Source organism: Cheilinus undulatus, linkage group 10 (assembly GCF_018320785.1).
Source record: "Cheilinus undulatus linkage group 10, ASM1832078v1, whole genome shotgun sequence".
Taxonomy (NCBI): Eukaryota; Metazoa; Chordata; class Actinopteri; order Labriformes; family Labridae; genus Cheilinus; species Cheilinus undulatus.
In genome coordinates, this window is record NC_054874.1 from 34,979,507 (window position 1) to 35,004,161 (window position 24,655).

General features: G+C 38.6%; 1 protein-coding gene across 1 annotated transcript in view; it reads right to left on the reverse strand.

Annotated features, from left to right (window-relative positions):
- The window catches only part of glrbb (glycine receptor, beta b), a 76,879-nt gene that overhangs the window by 14,614 nt on the left and 37,610 nt on the right, over positions 1-24,655 (reverse strand). Inside the window, exons 7-8 of the mRNA XM_041797736.1 lie at positions 24,425-24,565; positions 8,932-9,084 (exon numbers count right to left, since the gene is read on the reverse strand). Coding sequence (XP_041653670.1) covers positions 8,932-9,084; positions 24,425-24,565 — 294 coding nt within the window. The remainder of the gene's footprint in view (positions 1-8,931; positions 9,085-24,424; positions 24,566-24,655) is intronic.

Genomic DNA, 24,655 nt, shown 5'->3' on the forward strand with positions numbered 1-24,655 from the left:
CTCTCCTGTCATGTGGGTGAACTAAGAACTGCTAGCAGCCCTGGACTGATTTATCTCCTGGTAATATCTATAAAAGTACTATAACATCTGGAATACACAGGTTTTCTACACAATTTCAAAAATCAATCAAGAAATTAATACCACGTTTTGGTATATTTTCTGCACAGTAAACTGTTAAAAATGAGGGCATGAGATCTGTCAGTACACCAGACAGGACTGAATTTTCTGGTTTATTTAACTGTTCACAAAATGTCAAAAGGTACAGGGGAAAACACATTTTGGGGAAAAGTAGCACCAACCCCTGTTTGGTGTGGTCTGTGTCATTATGTATTCCAGCACACTGTGAGCAGTGAAGCCAAATTGCCACTTGCAACACACTATGACTGGGGAAGAGTTTTCAATTGCACAGTCTTGTGCAGTATGTGACAGCGGACACTGCATTGACTTGGGGAAATGATGTTGTATGTCTAAGCACTTCATATTAGGAATGCACAGTATTATTGGCATGACATCGATATCAGCAAAAATTAGCGTAGCCCTTTAAAACCTGCGGAAGCGCCGGTGCTCCCAGTGCATATCCAACCATGCTTAGCATTGCAACCAAATGAGAAAGAGCAATAATTCTTATGCATATAAAACCGGATGGGTAACACTAAAATATCACAGATTAATTGTGTCCCAGAGTACTGTTTCCTTCCAGAAACACCCCTCCTTCTTTTGCAGAAATGTAGTAAAAAGTGAATACATCAAAACAACATATTGTAATATAATCCAGACCGCTGCCTTTCTTAGCATTTCCTACATTACATGTAGATCACTGATCATCAACTGGCAGCTCAGGGGCCTTATCAGGCCCCCCAGAGCTTCCTGTCCGGCCCCTGAAAGATCATTCAATTCAGAAAAGGAGGAAAAGACAATGTTGTGGTTTTAAGTGTATCCTTTGGCTTTAAAGGTCTGCAGCTGTTAAATCCACCCCAAAAACAATTTATATTGAAATAGTTTTAGAATTACTCAACATTTGATCTGTTTTTACTGAAATGTACAGTGCTTAACAAATTTAATAGACCACCCTAACCCTAACCAAAGTAAGGTTTATGCCACAGCTGCCCTAAATTAACAGCATTGGTAATTACCAAAATCATTTTTGATATTTCTACAATGGTTAATACACCAATATGTAGAAGCTCTTTAACCAAAATGATATTTTTAATGCTAAAATATAATTATTATTGTTATCCATGAATTTTCAAATTTACTGATTTACAAAAACACTGAAAAAATAGTAAAGCACAATATTATTTCTTGACTGATATGTCAAATTATAGCTATTTACTTGCATTCCTGAACAGAAAAATGAGTTTTAGTGGTTGAATGTTATGTTTGATTAAGTTCTGACTTCTCAGAGAAGCACAGTGAGCTGGCTCAAATTTGGGTATTAAAAGGAGAATTCAGTTTGAAATTCCTCATTCCTGTTCAAAATGGTTAAATGTGGAGAGCTCACTGAAAATGAAAGAGTCCGCATCAAAGCACTTCATGATGCTGGATGGTCTCTGAGACAAATATGACAGGTGGCCTGAAAAATTTGTTAAGCACTGTACTTGTCAGCCAAACTTACTAGATATCTAAAAAAGGGGTAAGGTTGGCAAAAGTTTTACAAAAATGGGTGATAAATCGCAAAATGGGTAATGGAGTTGCACAAAGGGACAGAAATTGGTGAAAAGAGGTTCAAATGTGGCAAAAATGGTAAAAGAGGAAAAAAGGGGCACAAGTATAAAAAAATGGCAAAAAAAAAAAGTGCAAAAAAGTTGTGGAAAAGGGGTTTAAAAGTGGCAAAAATGGATAATAGAGTGGCACAAAGAGGACAAAATATGCAGGAAAAGTGGTTTAAAAGGGGTTAAATGGCAGAATTTGGGTTAAAGACACAAAGAGGGGCAAAAAGTATCAAAAATGTGTTAAAAGTATCAAAAAATATAGAAAAAAAAGCCTGGCGATGTAGTTTAAAGATGTTAAAAACTGGCACACAGGGGGAATCATTGGCAGGAAAGTTGCAAAAAGGTGTTAAGAGTAACAAAATGGTCAGAAAGTGGCAAACATTGATTTAAAAGCTGCAACTCTTGTTAAAAAAATGTAATGAAAAGAGGTTAAAAAGTGGATAAAAGTGAAGGGGGGTAAAACATGCAGACAAAGTGATTTAAGAGGGGGCAGAAGCTTGCAAAAATTGGTAAAAGAGGGAAAAAAAAGGCAAAAAGTATCAGAAAGGGGTTAAAAGTGTCAAAAATGGGTTTATATTGGTGCTAAATCACAATTGGGGAGGGCCCACTCTCTGGAATTGCCAGTTCTGCTGTCAGGCCTGTCTTCTTGTAGCCTGCTGCATTATAGATAATAGGGATAGATCCCCCTGGTAATGTCCTGCATTTTGAAAGAAAATATAAATGCAATTAAAATATGTTAACCGGACCAAAATGTTTAATTTTTTGTTTAAGTGAAAGTCTGGCCCCCAGAGGTTCTGTCTAGAATAAATCTGGCACTTGTGCAAATGTACTTGATGACCCCTGGTAAACAGTTGCAAAAAAAAAGTATGTGAACCCTTTGGGATTTCTTGGATTTCTGCATAAATGGGTCATAAAATGTGTTCCGATCTTCATCTAAGTCACAACAATAGACAAACACAGTCTGCTTAAACTAATACCACACAAAAAATGATATGTTTTCATGTTTTTATTGAACAAACCATGTAAACATTCACAGTGCAGGGTGGAAAAAGTATGTGAACCCCTAAGCTAATGACTTCTCCAAGAGCTAGCTGGAGCCAGGAGTCAGCCAACCTTGAGTCCAATCAATGTGATGAGATTGGATGTGTTGGTGAAAGCTGCCCTGCCCCATAAAAACACACACCAGTTTTGAATTTGCTGTTCTCAAGAAGCTGATGTGAATTATCCTAGCACAAAAGAGCTCTCAGAATACCTACAATCAAGAATTGTTGACTTGCATGAAGTTGGAAAGGGTTACAAAAGTATCTCTGATAGCCTTGATGTTCATGTGTCCACGGTAAGACAGACTGTCTACAAATGGAGAAAGCTCAGCACTGTTGCTACTCTCCCTAGGTGTGGTCTTCCTGTAAAGATGACTGCAAAAGCCCAGTGCAGAATGCTCAATGAGGTGAAGAAGAATCCTAGAGTGTCAGTTAAAGACTTACAGAAATCTCTGGCACATGTTAACATTTGTGTTGACAAATCTACAATAAGTAAAACATTAAACAAGCATGGAGCTCATGGGAGGACACCACGGAGGAAGACACTGCTGTCCAAAAAAAAAAAAAAAAAACATTGCTGCACGTTTGAAGTTTGCAAAAGAGCACCTGGATGTTCCACAGCACTACTGGCAAAATATGTTGTGGATAGATGAAACCAAAATTTAGTTGTTTGGAAGGAACACACAACACTATGTGTAGAGCAAAAAAGGCACCGCACACCAACACCAAAACCTCATCCCAACCGTGAAATACGGTGAAGGGGTCATCATGGTTTGGGGCCGCTTTGCTGCCTCAGGGCCTGGACGGATTGTCATTGATAGAAAAATGAATTCCCAAGTTTATCAAGACATTTTGCAGGTAAACTTAAGACCATCTGTCCGCCACCTGAAGCTCAACAGAGGATGGGTGGTGCAACAGGACAAAGACACAAAGTACAGAAGTACATCAACAACAGAATGGCTTCAACAGAAGAAAATACACCTTCTGGAGTATCCCAGTCAGAGTCCTGACCTCAACCCAATTGAGATGCTGTGGCATGACCTCAAGAGAGCGATTCACACTAGACATCCCAAGAATATTGCTGAACTGAAACAGTTTTGTTAAGAGGAATGCTCCAAAATTCCTCCTGACCATTGTGCAGGTCTGATCTGCAACTACAGGAAACGTTTGGTTGAGGTTATTGCTGCCAAAGGAGGGTCAACCAGTTATTAAATCCAAAGGTTCACATACTTTTTCCACCCTGCACTGTGAATGTTTACATGGTTTGTTCAATAAAAACATGAAAACATATCATTTTTTGTGCGGTATTAGTTTAAGCAGACTGTGTTTGTCTATTGTTGTGACTTAGATGAAGATCAGAACACATTTTATGACCCATTTATGCAGAAATCCAAGAAATCCCAAAGGGTTCACACACTTTTTCTTGCAACTATAGATGATGACGTACAATAACGTTTGTCTGCACGAACCTATCAAGTTGTTTTCTTGCAGGTCACGAGTCGCACTTGTTTTTGTTTCAACATGGTCTGCTGTATGGCCATCACCTCTGCTGACCTCACTGGGCAAAGGGTGCAACGGCATCATCAAGTGGACAGAAAAGCAAAAAAAAAACAAAAGATACTTTGTAAAAAATACGATATTTCGCCAGGCAAAATATCGTGATACTATGCTTTATCAATTTTTTCCCTCACCCCTAATAAATAACCCAGGTATGTAAGCCTCAGCCAACTTTTTACATTAAAATTGGCATTAAAGTGTGTGTGTGTGTGTGTGTGTGTGTGTTTTTAAGCCTCTCTCTATGACAATGTACAGTTACATCAGTATAATGCCATTACTGCGAAAATGCCACGGACAGTGCATACCTTTCCCTACATCATCTTCTCTTTCCTCCTTCATGATTTTCATATCTCACAGCATCTTTAATCAGAGAATTGTTTCGGCAATTTAAAATATAAATCAGTTTACATAAATGGACATATGCAATTATGAAATTATCACATTATCTTACTGAGCAGTCCTATTATAAAATACCTGTATTGCAGCATTGGGAGGTTTTTGTATTGTTCTTTTGAACAAAGAAAGTAAAGCATGTTGTTGACTGAGTAAGGATGATCTTTGTGCTCCTTTATCAAATTAATATGCTACCCGTATTTAGTCACTACACAGCTATGTTGTATAACCAATCGTTAAACCAGTTGATTGATATTAGCTGCAAACAGCCTGATCTGGACATCACTTGAATGAGTCCATTCCCCTCCAGTGACTCATTAATGGCTTATTTGAATAAGATCAAATAGGACCTGTGCAGGCAGATGTAGTTCTGCAGCACAGTTACAAGTTCATTTAATCCTTTGCCTCTGATTTGTGAATTAGATGGTGTCTTTTTCACTCATGCACAGGTTAAGCAGTCACAAAAAGCCTCACAATTCCTGTGTGAATAAGGACCAAATTACATGAAAACACAATAACAGTAATTTCCAGTTAACACAGGGAGGTAAACACACGTACATGAAACACCCCCCCAACACACACACAAACACACACACACACAGTACAGAGCAATAAATGAGAGTAGTCCCACACCTGGGTGTCAACTGACCTGGACTGATCCCATTTAGAGAAGAGTCAGAGGAGGCTTCCAGGAGGAGTTGGAGTGATGATGGGATGAAAGTGGTGATAAACAACTGGAGGAAGGATGGAGAAAAAGGAGGCAGTGGAAGACTGGGTTGGGATAAAAATGGATTATCTAGCCATGCAGCCCTGCACATAAAATGGTTCCTGTGTGACACGGAATGTGAATGACACAGACATATTAAACACAGGTTTAATTATGTTGGAGAAGGAAAAAGTGTGAGGTGGAATGGACATATTTCCAAATAGCTTGTGAACCAAGATGAAGAGGCTTCTGCCCCCTTTCAGTCATGCAGGATGAGGGGCAAACTACAGGCAAGAGGGACACTAGAGATCTGTTTAGTGCCTGATTTTTCAAGCAAAACTTCAACAAGAAGTTGTACCGTACCATTTTAGCATCCCCTTGAGGCTCAGGCTAACAATCCAATCATCTATGTGGCCCTACTTCAGCCTTGGCACATTGTGCTCTTCCCCGGTTTGGGGAAACAGCCCTGCTCCTCTCTGCCCCAAACCTCTTCATTAATTGGGTTAATAGGGATCAGGTGTGCTCTGCTAGCCACCTTATTGTCAGCTCATTCTCTCTGTCTCATGAAAAACCCTTGAAGCCTACTGTGATTTGCTGAAGGATTTAGCAGAAAGACAAGTGCCAGGGGTCATCTCCTCTTAAAAGCCTCGCACCAGCATAATTTAAACTTGAGTATTCAAAGTTTGTTACATTTTTGCAAAACTGTGTCCATTACTAAGAAGAATCATAAAGGAGAAAGCAAGCTGAAAAGCTGAGTAGTTTACCAAACTTACAGAAGCAGGATATTGCATTTTGGATATTTGGTGATTAGATGTAACTGGTCACATTAACAGATCAATGACAGTTATTTACCTTGGTCCTGCAAACATGTGCAAGTTCAAGGCATATATATTGAACATAGTTTCTAATTGAGAATAGCACTTTTATCATTTCAGGTGTTGCAATAGCCAAGATAGCTCCAACAAAGGCAGAAGTTACAAATCAATTTTTACACCTAAGCCCTGGTAGGTGTTAACCTTGCAAAGCAGATGGATATGCCCGTTTCCTTGTTTTCACTGGCGAATCCATCTTGCAAAGCTCCCATCTGAACCGTTTGGGCCCAGTTAGAAAGTGAGAGGACCAATCAGCGACAAGGGGCAGTACTTTCAGTCGCAGTAGAGTCGTGACGTAAACAAGCAGCAGCAAGAGCTGGTGAAGTTATGGAGGAAGAGATTAGCATGGATGCTGCTAAGGTGCCAGTTTTATCAGAACTTTGTTAAAAGAAGAACAAAGAACAGCAGGGAGTTGTTTTCTTTTCAAAAATGACAAAAGTCGAGTACTTACATGTCTATAGTCCCCATGTTTCGCGTTATTCCTCAGTAGCTACGTCACATTTTGTTGCTCTGATTGGCCCGTAGAGATGTGATAGAACGTTCATTCAGTCATAGAGTTTTTTCAAAGCCTCTGCCTTTTCTCAAACATTTCCTATTGAAGCTTTCCCAGATGGATGTGTGAAACAAATCCATCTGGCATGTCAGGTTAGGTAGGTGTAACTTCCTCTATAAATTAGGTCATTTTTGGGCGAGAGCTTAGTCACAGCATACGATCACAGAAAACAGATATTTTAATTCTCTGTATGCTCATTTCTTTGTTGCAATACCACAATACCACATTTCCTGATGTGGGCATTCACAATAAAAGCACTTGAGCAAATAAACAACTACAGACTTTTATTGCAAAGATCTTGTTGAAAATAGCATTTATAATTGATTTAACACAGCTTTAGCATTTGTGCTAGTGAGTATATAGAGCAACTGTTTTAATAGCCACTTCACCTTGTTAAATGCCACAGCCCGCTTTTTGGATTCATCTAGGCTTAAAACAAGCGAGTCATGGGTTTAACTATACCTTTAAATGGTTGATTAAGACATTACAAACTGTAACTCTGAAGCACTGGGCTCAAGCAGAACCAAGCTGATCCACTCTTAGACACGGCTTGTGCTGAAGTCTCAGACAAACTGACAGAGATGCTCTGAAAAGCGCACACACTAAGTGTATGTTGCTGTTATTAAACACAAACTCGGAGAGAAGCGGGCACATGTTTTACCTTGCTGTGCTTCACTATAATTACACTGATGCAAATAGGTGACATTTGGCTTGTTGTTGCTTTTGGTATTTGAGCTAAACATACTGATGACTGGGTTCTGAGCCGTTCTTTGTCACAGATCATCATTGCTAGTGATGGTATTGATACCGGTTTATCACCCAACACAAGGACACGGTGTATGTTTTGAAACATAGAACAACTTGTAGGATGAGGAGGGGCAGCTTGTTTTCTGGGCTGACTGGTGTCAGCGGTCCTCTGCAGTACACACCACATCGTTCAGATGGACTTTGTTTAGTACTCAAGCTGTTTTTTTTCCATAAGTGGACACAACTGCATCAATCTAATAGCAGCATAATATGGAAGATGATTTTATCTCCTGATATCATTGTTATTTAACACTAGCAGTAGATTACGGATGTAGACTTTATCATCTTCTCATTATGCTCTTTCTTATTTTACAAATACTTTTGTCACTGGTGGCAAATTAACAACAATAAATCAATGCTTTTTATGGCTGTTCGTTTTTCTAGAAACAATAAGGCATAAAGGGAACACTATAACTCTGCATCAAAAAATGCCTATCACTGATAGGTGACGTAATTAAAATATCACCACTGCAACACAATTTAGTTTAGTGGTGATGTTTTTCTCTTCTAGTGAAGATGAACCTTACAATTGAGGTGAAACTATTATAACAAACTAGTGTAATTTCAACTTAGGTTAAGTTGTGGATTCTCCAGTGTAAGTGAACCCCCGGCTCAGAGCTAACTCCACCCACCTCCGTAATTCAAAAAATGCACAGAAAGTGAGCAGTTTGGTACTGAGAGGAGGGAGGGGAAAAAGACGGGGTTTTCCAGTTGAGACAGGAGTGACAGTGATGTCCCCTTGTCAGAGAGAGACACAGACTTAAGACAGAGCTTACACATAGCTGGTAAAGCAGGCTAAGCAAAAGTCTTTTGTTTTTCCAATTGAAAGAATGGCTAAAATTCCTGACACAGGTTCTTTAAGCATAAAAAGCATGTAGAGCATTCCAGAGATGAGTCCCATCCGTCAATTACATCAGTAATAAGTGTTGTATCACATAAAACAACACCAGACATAGTACCATGCCTGAGAGATAAAGCCCTTCAGGATGTCAAAGTGATTGATGCTATCACGATGGAGATGAGTCGGGCCACAGTGTCAGTGATCCTCGAAAACACATAAATCCCATTAAGCATTTTTATCCCCTACAATCTATTATCCATTGTCTTCTAAAACAGGACTTTCACACCTAATTACCTTGATAAAACCCACGTTTTTCCCCACCTATCTTTTTTTATCTGGCTAGCCATGTACTCCAATTTGCCCTGATTGAACAACAAAAGGAATATTTAAAGATAGAAAGTATTGGTAAATTTCTGACAAAGATGATTGAATGGATAAAATAACCCATACCCAAAGGGACCCTTGCAGCACTGGCATCAGGGTTGATCCAGAAGGACAGCCAGGAGAGGACTACAATGAGCAGCGTGGGGGCGTAAACACCCATCATGTAGAATCCGACCTGTCTCCTTAAAGTGAAGATAACCTCCACACATGTGTAGTACCCTGCATGAAGAAGGAGACAAAAATGATTGGCTTAAACAGACAGACAACTTCATTATATATCTGGACCAAGCTGCAATTTTATACTTGAGACTTCAACACCTCATTTATCATTATCCACTACAGTACTGTGACATTTTTCAAGACTGACAGGATGCTTTAACTCAATTTACAGTTTTACTTCAATTTCTGATGTGACTGGCAGTGTCAATTATCTGAACACCTGCAGATGTACGAAAGAGTTGCAAAAACATTGCAAAAGTTGCAAAAAAAAGTTTTCTCTATCCAGAGATCAGGCCCTTCAACTCATTCAAGCCACTGGGTGCCTTGTAGAAATTTAAAGCCAGAGAGAGACTATAACTTGTTGCCAAAACTCAAAATTAATGCCTTGAAAACCTTGTAATACAAAACTAATGGCTGGTAGGATTGCTGGCATTATAGTCAAACATTTCTGAATTAGATGATTTTTTGTGTTTGTTATTTGTAGAAAATCATGAGTTAAGTTATTTTTACCAAGTCATATATAATTGATGATGAAAATTTACGATGACTCGATCATTGAATAATAAGGTAGTAGGCATATATATATTTTAAATTTGGCGACTTGTAAAACGTTTTGATAAGTTGTTTTCCTATTGGACAGGATTGTTTAGTACTGTGCCCATACACAGTTGCTCTCTCTTCCCTGCTGGTCTGCTTTCACATCATTCCATACCAGACCACCGGAGCATACTTGCCTAAGTACACTCTTCTCTACTGTGGTGGCAGAATGCACATTTGTTGGTTTGCAAATCCAAGAAGAAGAAAGAAAAAGAAGCAACCATGACAACCAGCCAGGTCAGCACTGTGCAGACAATACATTCTATCCTGCCATTACGAATGTTCTTCATTATTTTGCCAACAACCACCTTCTTTCTACTTCCACATTTACCATGTAGCTCAGAGGATCACATGGGCCTGTGCTGCATGGATACAATGTTTTTAAAGAGACAAAAGATATTTAGAATCCACTTTACAACTCTACTTATTGACAAGTACTCCTTATTCAAGCACAGTTACATCTCCTGCATACCTTGCCCAAGTACACATTAATCTTGCTCAAAAACACCTCCTCAAGCAGATTCAGGCACAGTGCCTGAGTACAGTATGCTTGTATTCACACTTACCAAATGGAACTCGAGCCCAATGCTAATGTGAGCCCACCCCTAAACACAGCCAAGGTCTGCATGATACCTGAACATGGGTAATTTTATTTAGTTCTGCACTGCTGATATCAAATATGATTAAAAAACAACTTATATTTAATGATCCATAGTAGCTATCGCTGTTATATTGATTACACTTAGCTTTGGCATGCTGCACCAGTAAGTAGGGATGTCCGAATCAGCATTTTTGGACTTCAATTCTGATCGAATTTTAATATTGAGTATACCGATTCTGAGTCCCAATCCAATACTCATATTTGCCTAGATTAGAGTTTCAATGTTTTTTTGTTTTATTTTTAAATTAAACCTTAAGTGAACAGAATAACTACTAGTTCTCTCAAGCCTATGCCATTTAAGTTATTACAGTTGTTGTTAAAGAGGGGGTATAATACTTTTCCTATTTTTAAAACATAAATATAAAGTCAAAATGTTGGGTGTCCATACTCCACGTATGCAAATTTTCGAACCGCAAGATAAACGTACGCGACAGTAATCTTGGAATTAGCGTGTAAACTGATGAAAACGATTTGTTGAAAAACTCCGAGATTCGCCTGAGATGAGATTTCGATGGAGCAAACTGATGAGGTCATCGCAATAGGATCTCCTTACTGGTTCGTGGTTCATCCATGCTGCCGGCAAAGCGGAACAGCCATTTTGCCATTTAGCAACACAGTAATTAAAAAATTACCAAACAGATACGTCCTCTTCTATCCTTCGCTGCTGCAGGTTTTCCTCCCCCCACTCTCCAAACTATCAGGATCAGACTCCGGGTCTAACACGTACGGACGTATATCAAAATTCGCCATATTTTACTCAGTCAGACCGGTTCATTCAAAGTTTTCAACTACTAGCATAGCAACATTAGCCACACTGGAGGGGGCGGGCACAAAACATTGAGTCTTGCCACCGGCCAGCCTCCGGAAAATCAGCCAGTTGGAGGAAAGCAGGTCCGTGGAGAGGGGGGTGTTAAAGAGACAGCAGCAAAAACAAAGCATTTCAGATGGAGGTTAAAATAAGGGTTTTTCAGGATGCCAGTGTGAGAAACATGAGGAGTTTTTTTGAGCTGTAAACCATGTAATGCTACTATGTGGGTATCAGAGAGATGGTGTAAAGCCTTGAAAAAAGGCATAATACCCCAACTTTAAAGACATAAAATATCATTTTGACCCACAACAGTGCAATAATTAGTTAAAAAAATTAAAGTAAGATATTCACTTGTGCAGTGTTCCAAATAAATCACACATGAATCAAAATCTACTTAAAGTGGTCAAAACAGCTTGACCTGGGCAGCCAAAAAAAAACAGAATTCGAAAATTGAATTCCAATAATCCAAGTTCTACTTAAAAGTGCTGTAAACAGCTTGAATAGTCAGGACAAATAAAGTCAATAAACAAATATGAAATATCACAATCCCACTTAGAAGTGTTATAATCAACTTGACTATATTAGTCACAACAAAAACTGAACTCAAAAAATGAATTCAAACATCCCAACTCCATTCTAAAGTGGTGTAAACTGTTTGAAATGAATAGGTGCAAGATTGAAAACAAATAAATCACTCCAATTTGAAACAATCCCTGTTAAAATGTTGCAGATTAATCTGAGGCATAAACCAAAACCCTTACTTAAACAGCAGAAAAACCTGTATATCAAATACAAGGCACTCTAGTTATCACAATGACATTTCTAAAGTGCAAATGGAGCTGCTATATTTTTGGTTGCCTTACTCTTATTTCTTCACCCACTGTTACCATAAAATGAAGTGAAGCAGGGCTGGGCAATAAATCCAGTATACTCAATGTATCGCAGCTTTCACCATGCACAATGTATAAAATGACTATATCGTGAACATCCAAGTATAAATTATGTGGAAGTTTTAGCTGTCAGCGTACATTTCTCGCTGGATTTTCGCTTCTCCCATTGTCCCCAAAGGTATCTCTCACAGCAGAGAGCTCTCTCTCTTCCCCGCCCATCCAGAAAACTCCTCTGCACATGTGCGTTTTTGTATCAGAGAGAAAAGCAAACAGGGCAGTGTGGTGAGTTAGCTGTATTTTGAGCAGTCGTTCAACTTTAAAAAGGAAGAGGTCAAACTTAGGCGGTAATTGTTAAAATACGCCACAAGATGACTCAGAGATAACAGCAGCAGTAACATAACATGCCGCTAAAGACTTGAGCCCAGAGCTGTTGAAAAGCCAGGATTTAAAAATCTCATAAAGACACTTAACCCAGAATACGAGATTTGCCTTGGTGCAAACATTTTGCTGAAAACTCCCTGCCAGAGTCGTACATGTCAGAAAGAAGACGGCCCAGCATCGGACAAATCCACTTCTCCATGACTACGGAGCCATACCTCAGCGTAACAGTTCAAAACACCGACAACGAGGAGTTAAAATGGTCCCACCTCCAGACAAGCTGTTTCCCCCCCATGATCACAAAGAGGAGTTTCTTGCATAAGGTCTAACGAAGCTCTCATGTTATGAACTTGTCAGAAACTGGTCCAGTGTTCATCAGCATAGATAACAGACTAATGTAATCACAGCTGTGAGCCTGAATGGTGGACTAGACTGCAGGGTTCTGGCCTGAATGGTGGACTAGAATACAGGGCTTTGGCCTTTGGCTGCATGCAGAATTAGTGAGTTTTGTGTAGGTTTGCTTCACCCTTAATAAGGAAAATAATCATTTCATAATCAGCAATAGTAAACATAACACAGAAAACATTTCAGGACTGTCCATACACTATAAAATACCAAGTATATCATGGTTTATGTATGTTTGATTCATTAGTAAAAGATTGAATGAAGTCCTTTTCAAAATAAAACTGCTAAATTTGACGTTATATTGATTTTTACCCTTTCTGCAAACAATTTTATTAAAAATCCAATAGAACAGTCTATTTTTATCACCAAACTACTGTCTTTTGGGGCCGAATTAAATACAGCTGTTAAGAGGCCATTTCCAAAAATCGCAAAATATATCTTGTATAGGGATATAGCAAAATATATCGGGATATCAATTTTAGGCCATATCGCCCAGCTCTAAAGTAAAGGTTCTTGTTTAGGAAAATCAGCATCTCGATTTGTGATCTAATTTTTGCCTTACCTCTGTACTGAGAATGTTTTTCTTTCCTCTTTAAGGACAGAATTTGTTGCTTCATTGTAGCAGCCTTCTCCTCTGTTGCTATAGTGAAGTCACTGTATTTTGTTGCAAGACTAGTTCAAGGATGTCAGATCAAATTAGTATTAAAAACAGCCCTGCTGCTACTGCCTCGTCAAATGGTTGTATTACAAATACTGCAAGTGGCTGCTGGGCTGTTTTCGCCCTCAAGCTCTAAGCAATTTCATACTGCCGACAATTTAATAATGGGGTTGCTAATGTTGCTTCTAGGGGGTGTAAATCACCCGTTTCATCACAATACAATATGATATCGATATTGTGACAACGATACGATATTTTCCAATATCACAAAATCTATCACAATACGATTTTGATTCAATTAGAAACAAGAGCCTACAACTGATATCAGACAATTTTATAAACAAATTTCTTGCCGGCACAGGAATAGTTAATAGTTTTGGTAGTTACATTTCTTAAAAACAACCGTATTTGACAATGAAAAAAACACTATCTGTCTGACGAAATTCAACAAAGACCTGTGTTTCACTAAAGTGGCATTTTTTAAAAGTTGCAAATGTGTTTCATAACTTAAAATTGAGGACTCCCAATTACCCTAAAATTAGGAACATAACTATGGGCATTTGTATTAACCCTTAGAGCCCACGCGGCATGGATCTGTGCTGCAGGCACATCCCTTTATAAATCACTTGGTAACGTTTGAACCATAGGTCATTGACACTTTGTGTTTTTTAATCTGAAAGCTTGTCATTGTGCCTTTCTAATCATGTTCTCCATGCAGCTCTTACAGAACATTTTCTAGTGAGCCCTGAACTTGGCTGATCTTCCAGGGTTCTGAGGACGGTGATGTCGTAAATAACAAGAAATGAGAAGTTTAAAAATGTTCATAACTTTTGAACCACAAGTCATAGACACTTTTTCTCTCTCTGAAAGCTGACGTTCGTGTCGTTCGTTTACTACCCTTGATGTCTCCATAGCCGTTTGAGAAAGCCCAGAACTTCAGTGATTTTTCAGGGTCTTTACACCGCTTTCCACATTATTATGCAAATGACATTTTTCTCTTATTTTCCTAAATATTAATGCAAATGAAAGAATATTTTCAAGTTCGTCAGAGCATAATTCAAATGTTTTTGAACAAAATTTATAATGATAACCATTTTTTTTTATAAAAACCTCAAAATGCACTGTTTCACATTATTATGTAAAACAGAGTTTTAAAAGATTTTATAGGTTGTAAAGAACTGAAAATGGTCATTTGTTGAATGTGCAGCATTAGGAGGTCATATTTACTGAAATCAAAAGCTATTTCAATCAGAAACATCTTAACAGGCAAAGTTAAATGTTAACATAGGAGCCCTTCTTCAATATCACCTTCACTGTTCTTGCATCCATTGAACTTGTGAGTTTTTGGAGAGTTTCTATTTGAATTTCTTTGCAGGATGTCAGAATATCCTCCCAGAGCTGCTGTTTTGATGTGAACTGCCTCCCACCCTCATAGATCTTTAGCTTGAGGATGCTCCAAAGGTTCTCAATAGGGTTGGGATAAACACTGGCTTTCTGCCAGGTATTGCACTTGCGTTCGTTGGTTAGCTCATCAAGAGATGCTAGGAGGACAGCAAACTGCAATAAGAAAAGTCAGTCAAGTGTTTAAGAATAATGCGTTTAGAGAGGAGGACATTGAAGGAGAAACTTAGAATTAAAGAGCTTTGACCTGACTGGCCAGATATCAGGATGAAGCAACAAATCTGTGACTAATATCAAGAAGTAAGTAAATAAATCATTCAATAAATAATAGTTTTGTGGGTCTAAGCATTTTTGCTGCATTCAGGTCTGGTATAAATATTTTTTACTCAACCAGTCACTATTGAAGCAGTGACTACTTGCACCTTATGCCTTTTGTAATTTTTTTCTATTTAAAACATTCAATCCACTCTTCAACATAATTTTGTCATGTATTGAGTTGATAATGTGTGATAAGTTAAAAATTTAAGTTGACTGTGATAAGAGTTAGCTACTTGTTGCTGCTGATGGCCCTTAATATAGCCATCTTATTTTAATATTTGTTCACCAACCTCAGAAAATGCAGATGTAAAAAAGGCATATTAATATTACTTAACTCTTGGTGTAGTAACATTTTTTGATGTACCTCACATGCATAACATAACAAATTGGGATTTTGTTGTAGCCCCCCCTGAAGAAAATTGCACCAGCCGCCACTGGTTAAAACATATGGGCTGATGGGTAGCACTTCAACACAAACACTTTTGCTATTTTGGGATTATTACAAACATCAAACTTGAGAGGAAAGAGCTGGTATTAACTGCTTTCTGTGCTTAATTACAACAGCATGGGTGCGTGACGCTCACTTGCTTAATCTGGCTGTTCATTATAGAGCAAATCCTGCTGATGACTGAAGTCAGACTGAGCTGTTGTCTGTCACCTATCACTCTGCTATGCCAGTGGTGGCAGCAGTTTTATCTCATGTGTACAACTCAACACATGAATTAAAACAGGGTGATGACAGCTGTGCAACAATCCATTCTGTGGCAGAAATGTATCCAGCAACAGTATTGATACCAATAAGCAGCCCAACACTATGTCCTGTTATGATTTACTTGGTGTAGAAATGTGAACTAAGGGGCAATGTAACACTTGAACAGTGAGAGAAATGACCCACTACTGACTTGTTTATTAAATCCATTTTGGAATGAAAGATGAAATGTAAGAGCCAGGTCAAGCTGTTTTTTCTATCAGTCTTCTTTTGTCTGAGGAAAAAGTAAGGCAGAGCTGTGTGCACTGTTTGTTAAAGAGAAAGCTAAAGAGAATTTAAAGTAAGAGGTCCATAAGAATGAGGCTTTACCATTAGTCCATCCACCTTTTTAAAGGCTGGGATGTAATTTGAATTGATTACTTGTCTATTATGAATGGCTTTAAGTGGATGGGAACATGTTTCTTTCCACAGCACGGCATAAATCTCCATTTATAAATGATCAAACTGATCCATCTCGGCTGGATGTATTGTGTCCATTAGTCGCTTTTTACCAGCATGGCGTAGGCATACACTTCAGACCTCCTACAGCAGCATCGTGTTTCTGCTCTTTGAGTATGGACGGCAGCTCCAAAGGGACAGTAGAGTGGATGGACTGAAGTAATATTTAACTAGCCCTGGGATCTCTGTGGTGAGCTTTATACAGCATATAAGGGTTCGCCTGTGAGGCAGAGCAGGCTCCAAACAGTCATACACAGAGGTGATCTTTGTGTCTGGCAAGGTTGCCATGACGACCTGTTAAAAGGCTGACTCATTGCCAGTGTCGAACATCTCAAATGAGGGGGCACTGAGGTCAGGCTCCAAGATTTTCCATTTTATTTCTGTTTCACTTCAGTTGTGTGCTCATACTGGTCTGGCACAGTACAAAGAGCTTATTTAAAGATTTATATTATTTCAATTTTATGAATAATCAGTATTTTTGGACCTGGGGATAGCCACCAGCACATGTTATTCAGTTTTTGGTAACTTAAGTCAAATATTGCAAACATTTCCCACACAAAAGGGATTTTCCATGCAAACAGGGACCAAGACCAAAGTATTATGCCAACAGAGGTGGACAAAGGAGTTCATAAGCATAAATTAGAGCCAGACCGATTGACCGGCGGGCTGATTAATCGGGCCGATTATAGCGTATCACGGATTAATCAACACTGGCCAATATGTAGCCGATATATTAAATTTTTTGCTGCGCGGGGATTCTGTCTGTGTGTCCCTGCTGAACTCAGCCCGAGTGCCTTGCCCAAGACACAAGCGAATGCAGCAGCAGCTCTCCCCCACTCAGTGTTGCAAACTTAGTGACTTTGTTGCTATATTTAGCGAGTTTTTTAGACCCCTCTAGCGACTCTTTCAAAAATGCAACTAGCGACAAATCTAGCAACTTTTTCTGGTGTTACTGGAGAGTTTTGGAGACTCTGATGTGACAGCACGTATCGTTGTTGCTCTTCTCAGTGAGCAGCGGGTGCTGCTGTCGGTGCGGCTTTCACACAGGGCGCGGGTTTTCTGCATGTCAGCCGCATCCCTGGCATAAATATGATAATACTTGGTTTAAAAGTATGGAGCTAGAACAGTCTCAGAAAGAATAAATGAACACAAAAATGAATAAATTCAAAAAACAGGATTCACAAATGCATTTTGGGATATATGTGGCGCAAAACACAAAAACATTTTCAATGCACACAAAAATGTGTTTCAATCCATATATAAGTAAAAGAAATGTATAAATAAAAATAAGATTTGTAAACATGTTTGTGATGCACACACAAATATTTCTTGTTTTAAATATGTGCAATGAAAATTCACAAATGTATGCATGTAAAGATACTTGTTAGTTTCATAAAATACATATTTGAACTGTCTTACGCACATTTACAGAGTGCTTTTAACTTGTAACCTGCATTTGTGTGTTGATGTTTTGAGACTCGTCCAGCGAGACCAGATTCACAAACACATTTTTTCTACATGGGCCCGTCTGCAGCCAATCAGATATCTCGCTCCTTTACAGCCAATCACATGACTGTATCCCCACGAGGGGCGTTATGTGAAGTCACGGCTGCGCACAATGGATCTAGAATGATCTAGATCTAGACCCATTCGCCAGAACAGAAATGGTGTCTGGAAGCGGCAACCCAGTGTGAACGATCGCTTAATTTGTGCAAATTGCACACGCGATTAGAGGGAGTTTACTCCCTTGATATTTTCTAATACGCGCGAATAAACTCGCTCCGTTCGCGTGAACTCGCTGCCCAAAGCCGCAAAGAGGGAAGGGGCTTTCTTCTCCCACATCTGGCATCAGTCAGTCACTGCTGCTTTATCTGCTGTGGAAAGTCCATAACTGATGGACACAACGTCATGTCTGGGTGCATCGGATCCTCAAGAGACCTACACAGCTCAGTAAAGTCCACCACCATCTTCTCCAGAAACTTCACTTGGATGACGGCATGCTCCAGTGCTATTGTCGGCTAACCCGTTTAGCCCCTGTTAGCTTGAATCGGTACCGGGATATCACTCCAGGATATCAACTACAGAAACTATCCCAGCTGCAGATCAGCTCCATCTGTCTCCGGTGAGTAATTATGCATGTTTTGTTCATAAGTTCATGTTTTTAGTGGAAAATGTTCTACAAAGTGTGACGCATGAGAGGGGAGTGATAGCTGCTGATTAGGCTGTCTGTAGCCTATGTGCCTGTGGTCATCACAGAACTCCACTGAAAGGCCAGTGATTATGCCTTTAGTGTGAGGACATATTGAAGTTACAGAACTTTGATCCATATCTCATCACAGCTCGCCACATATAGACATGTGTGTGCTGTTGTATGTTTAAAGCACATAAACGCCCTAATGCAGTGATTTGATAATCAAAGTCACATGTCAAGGGGTCGACAAGTTACCTTCATACACCTCTTTGTTTCATCTACTTTGTCAAGTTAATTTGTATGACATAAAACTCATAAAACTTCTTGAGCTGCTTTCTGCTATTGTCTTACCATTCAGGTGGATATGACCATATGTAAAAGTAAACAGAGGCAGGAAATTATCTCACCCAGATGAAGGGAAAAGTAAAAGTGGCTGGTAGATTTCACACACCACCATTACTAATTCACAGCAGAAGACATGAGGACACTCATGTGCAGTCATGTACACGTAATATTACAATGATCTTTTTCATGGTGACTCTCATCCACAGTTTGTATCTGCTCCTCAGTTAAATTAAATGTTTTTCTTATGTTCTAGATATCTTCCACTGATGACTCCTTCAGGACTGTTGCTAGCAGCTTCCGGCTCAGTGTTCCCTCTGTCTGCAAGATCATCCTGGATATAATCACTGCAATCTGAAAACCTCATGGCATACTTCTCAGCAGAAGGATCAGTCCCATGGCAACTCACCATGTTGTGCAAAAAGCATCACATCACCACAGCTCTTTTAAGAGACAGCCACAGCACCAAGGAGCAAACTTCCTGCACGTTTATATATACCAAAATAAAGCTTTTTAAGTGCTTTGATACCTGTCCTAATATTATTATTATTATGAAATTCTGAATGCTAATAGAAATATTCAGTAACTACTTTTATTTCTTGTTTGAAAGATACATTTCTCTAGGCACCTCACATAGGAAGTAATGATAATAGGTAGCCTATTCTTAACAGAGTAATGTGCACAGATCCAGAAATAACTCATCTATAAAGGTCTTGATACCAATAACACACTTTATCTACTGGGAAAAAGGAGGTAGATCCTGGGCTTTAGAATGAGTAATTATTTACCTAGTGACAGGTAGCTCTTTACTTCAGATAAAACTATTTCAATCTAGGTTTAACAAGACAGCAACATGTATCAGGACAGCTGAATCTGTGAATGATTTTATTAGTGAAATGTAGTACTTGTTCTTTTAATTACCTTGGCAAGAGGCAAAATATATAGAATGCAGCAATTTAAGATGGCTTCCAATCAAGAAGTTTTTGACTGAGAGTGATCCCAGATTTACCAGCGGAGCAAACATGAGCAATATATAGACTTCAAATGATCATATAGTGCTGACACTGACATGAGTATTAATGTTAACCAAATATTTACTCCATGTTATTAAGAGAAACGCATGAGTTTGTTACCTTAAAAAGTCAAATTATGATTGTTATTATAATACAATTTCATTTATAAAAAGGACAAACAAGCAGGGACATACATTTAACATAACATTTAAAAAAAAACTTAAATTAATTTGCAACTGAAACATAAAGGAGCTTGCTTGGAGGAGTTAAATTGAAGAGAGAGGGGTCAGAAGGAGAGGAGAAAGGAGATTAAAGTCTGGCTCATCCCCTGCAGAGAGCGTTGCATTAGTTTGCAGAAGCCAAAACTATTGTTGGTTTGTTATTGCTGTTGGTTCCAATTGTTCTAGAGTAAGCAGAACAGTGCTATATTCATAAATCAGTTTATGAATTTAAAGATTAATTCTTTCATTCAAGGCGGCAATCTCTGCATGGAAAGGAAGCAGACTTTTAAGGAACATTTCATCCTTAGAGAGAGGAGCTGGAGCTGCTGGTGGACTGGTCCTCAGGGCCTCCAGAAACATCCTCTATACCTCCGTCTGGGCTGACTTGGGGGTCTCCTCCTCGGGGTCTCTGTAATGGAAACAACATATTTAGTGATACAATTATATCTTATCCATAGAATACTAGTAAGGAAATACACAGAAAAGGATAAGGTTGTGACATGAGAGGCAGCACTAGCTCTACCAAAGATAAACATACATGCATGAATTACAATCATAAAATATCTGGTCTAAAGAAAGCTGTTATAGATTACTTCCCTCCTCTTTTAAAGTGCTCAGAATGATCAGTTTAATAAAAAATCCATCATTTGTTGATTAATGTGGCTCTCTTCATTTACATACCTGTGGGAATAGGAGCTGGAGTGGATGGGCCAAGTGCGGGAGGAGCAGAGGCAGCAGCAGGTAGTAGTGTTTCAGAAAGGAGTACATGATGTTCTGATAAAATTCAAAAGTGTACATATGAACACAGTATATAGGTTCAGCTATGACACTATTTATATTTTTGTTTGTCAACATAAAAACAACTTTCCATTTGTAGTCTATGAAGACATTTCTCCCTAAATATTTCCTCTGCTGAGTGTGCTGTTAACAAACTTTATACCTCATCTGCTGGCCCTGATGCTGCTGCTGAGCCCTGATCTCCCTGGAAGTCCAGATGGCCCTGCACCGGACCCACTCCTCTCTGTCTCCTTTCTCCTCTCCTGCAAATACGTGTCTCTCAGTTTCTTTAATTTAATATACCATAGCTCATCTGATCAAAAACACATAACTGTTGAGTAGTGAGGGTGAAATTAGCATGCCTGACGATGTTATGCTAACTCGGGCAGTGCTAACTATGGCGCTAACTTGGTAATAGATGGCAGAAATGGCAGTGATAGAAGGATGTTTGTACAACTTACCAGGCAACCCGACCTCCTCACTCACTTTCCTCCAAGCGATCTCCTTTTACTCCTATGACTGTTCCACCGACACAGTCATTGGAATAACCACTATGCTCCTTGTGCGGATACAGGTGTGTGATTGGCTGTAAAGGAGCAAGACATCTGATTGACCGCAGACGGGCCCCATGTAGAAAAAATGCGTTTGTGAATCTGGTCACCGCTAGACGGGTCTCAAAACATCCACACACAAATGCAGGGAGGTTACAAGTTAAAAGCACATTGTAAATGCGCGTTAGACAGTTCAAATATGTATTTTATGAAACTAACAAATATCCTTACATGCATACATTTGTGAATTTTCATTGCACATATTTAAATCAAGAAATATTTGTGTGTGCATCACAAACATGTTTACAAATCTTATTTTTATGTGTACATTTCTTTTTTACTTATATATGGATTGAAACACATTTTTGTGTGCATTGAAAATGTTTTTGTGTTTTGCGCCACACACATATATATATATATATATATCCCAAAATACATTTGAGAATCCTGTTTTGTGAATTTATTCATTTTTGTGTTCATTTATTCATTTTGAGACTGTTCTAGCTCCATATAAAAGTCTAATATCGCTTTGCAGAGAAATGTTTCCAACTTTGTAGAACTGGAACACACAAATGCTTTTGTGAGTAACACACTAAAACTCTTGCTTGCACTTGTTTACAAAGAGTCTCCACAGGGCAGCTTTAATTTCTGAGTTTATGCAAATTAAGAATTTAAAACAATTTATCCAAGGGCTAGTTTTTATTCATGTGTTTCTTCTTATTTCATAAAATTAATTTTTGCATTTAACCATAGGCCAATTTCTACCCCAGAATAACTAATGTTTGTTTGTTCAGACCTTACCGTCATATTATCCTTATATCTCAGTGGATTTAACTGATATGGAGCCTAAACGCTTGTTGAAAAAGTTAGAAAAAATACATTATGAATCACATTTCTATTCACTTATGCTTGAAATATTGTTTATACCTTTAGACAAATATTTTTGGTAGTATTTGGTTTGGCAAGCATCGGTTTTCTTAACAGACATAATGAGCAGCATCATAGTGAAAAGTTTTCAAAGTTAGTTCTGTTGATTCTCTCAGTATAAATCAGGGCAGCTACTCAACATTTGCTCTCTTTTGAAAAAAAAAAAAAAAAAGACCATGAACAACATAACCTACAGCGCATCGCTATGTTCTTTCCAGCTATTGAGGTGTTGCAATTTTATTTCCTTGAACAAAGCAAGAATGATTGAGGTGACATAATTCTTTGGCCTTTACCAGAAAGAAGCTTACCTTTGATCAGATAAAAACCTTGGAGCTTGCTTTCTGCTACCTAGAATCTAATCAACAGATTTTATTCTTTCAATCAGCTAAAACCCCACTGATCATGCCTTAACAAAACAACCAATCATCCACTCCTGATGTCTGCTCAGACCTGTAACTATGCCGCTACGATGGCAACAGCCAAGAGGATGACAAATCTTCACAACTCCAAGAGAGTCCAGCGGAAACTGATGTGAAGTCAATCCCAGATCAAGAAACAAAAAAATGTTATTTCACAGAGACAGATCTGTTGTACTGATTTTGTCATTTAATGTCATCATGTACACAACAGAACTTCCTGCTGTACTGAATACACCGCCTTCTGGTCCAAGTTGTTAATAATCAGGGCAAGCACAGGTATCATTTTCAAAGCTGAAACATGAACAAAATGTTCACGTTTCAGAAAGAATAATTAATGAATAGAAGAAAGACAAGCCAGAAACTGACGTCAAAACCTTAAAGCTTTTAAGATATAGTCTTTGAAGGAAATGATTTAAAAAGAAAAAACCTGATCTTAAAGAAATCTGTGAAATGGCCTCCTAATACTGTGCGGTTGTTGTGTGGTTGACAGCAAAAGAGAAAAAAAGCTAAAACAGCAGTTGTGGTTCAGAGAACAGCTTTATCAAACCAATGTGTTTCAGCTTGTGGCATTCATTATGATGGCCAAAAGCCAAGAGGCTCTAGTAGATCGTTCTTTCAACTACAAGTATTGTTGGATCCTTGTGTTTTCTTCATGGCTGTTTGAATCTCCAGGCACTTTGAAGAACAAAAATCGGACACAAAGAATTTGTACAATTTGCATGAAAAATGTTATAATGACTTTTTTTTCAGAAAGATTTGGGTTTTTCTTAACCTATAGAGAGCATGCATGTGATGTCACAGGCAGTGTGAGTCAGTGCAGGTGCAGCTGCTGACTGGCAGAAAGAGCAGTCTAGTGACAGGAATTCGTATGGACTAAACAGTAAGTGGCTGAAAAGTGCCATCTTTTTAATAATTACACCATGGTGATGTTCACCCTGTCCAGTGGAGATCATCAGCTGATGGAATATATTTATAGAAGTGTTTCAAGTCATAATGCTATGTTAATAAAGACACAAGATGAAGCTGAGCTATTACAGTATGAACAAGCATTCAGACAGTGTTGAGTGAGGCAACCTCACTCCATTCTCCTTCCCCTTACCTTGCAGGAAAATCTTGGTAGCAACCATACACAAAAATAGTATCTAAGATGACAGGGCATCTAATGACAACAGATTATGTATTATAGCTTTAGAAATAGTTCAGCTATATCAGATTGACAGGGTTGGTTTAACAGGGGAAAGACCAACAAATTGTGAAGTCCTCTGATATTTATCAAAGATATATGGCTTCATTTTGAACAATGGAAGTAGCTGGAGGTGCACTGTCCAGCTTTGTATACAGTCTATGATGCCATCATGAAATCTCAAAATATAAAATGCCATATTCATTTGACAAATTTGTTTAAAAACAAATTTTTCCGAGCCAAAACATTTCGCGATTAAATTGACACTGTTACATGATGACTAACTTACCCTGTTGTGGACCAACCAAATTTGAATTGATGATTTTTGTGAATCTACTTTTCTTACTTAGAGGGATCAATCAAATGTTAAAAGATCTTCAACAAGGCATGTACCTGTTCCTTCATAGAATTTGGTGCAGTTGCCATAATCGATATCTTCCTGTCTGATGTCAAACTGTGGCAGAGCGATGGCGTCCATTTGCACGGGGTCTCCCGTCTGCCACATAAACTGCAGGTCGTCTGTGGTGTAGCCGACTGCATGAAAGAATCACAAAGACACACAGAAAGTAGAACACTTTAAACACAAGTGTATGCTTGAAAGACAAATGTATGCAAAATAACTCA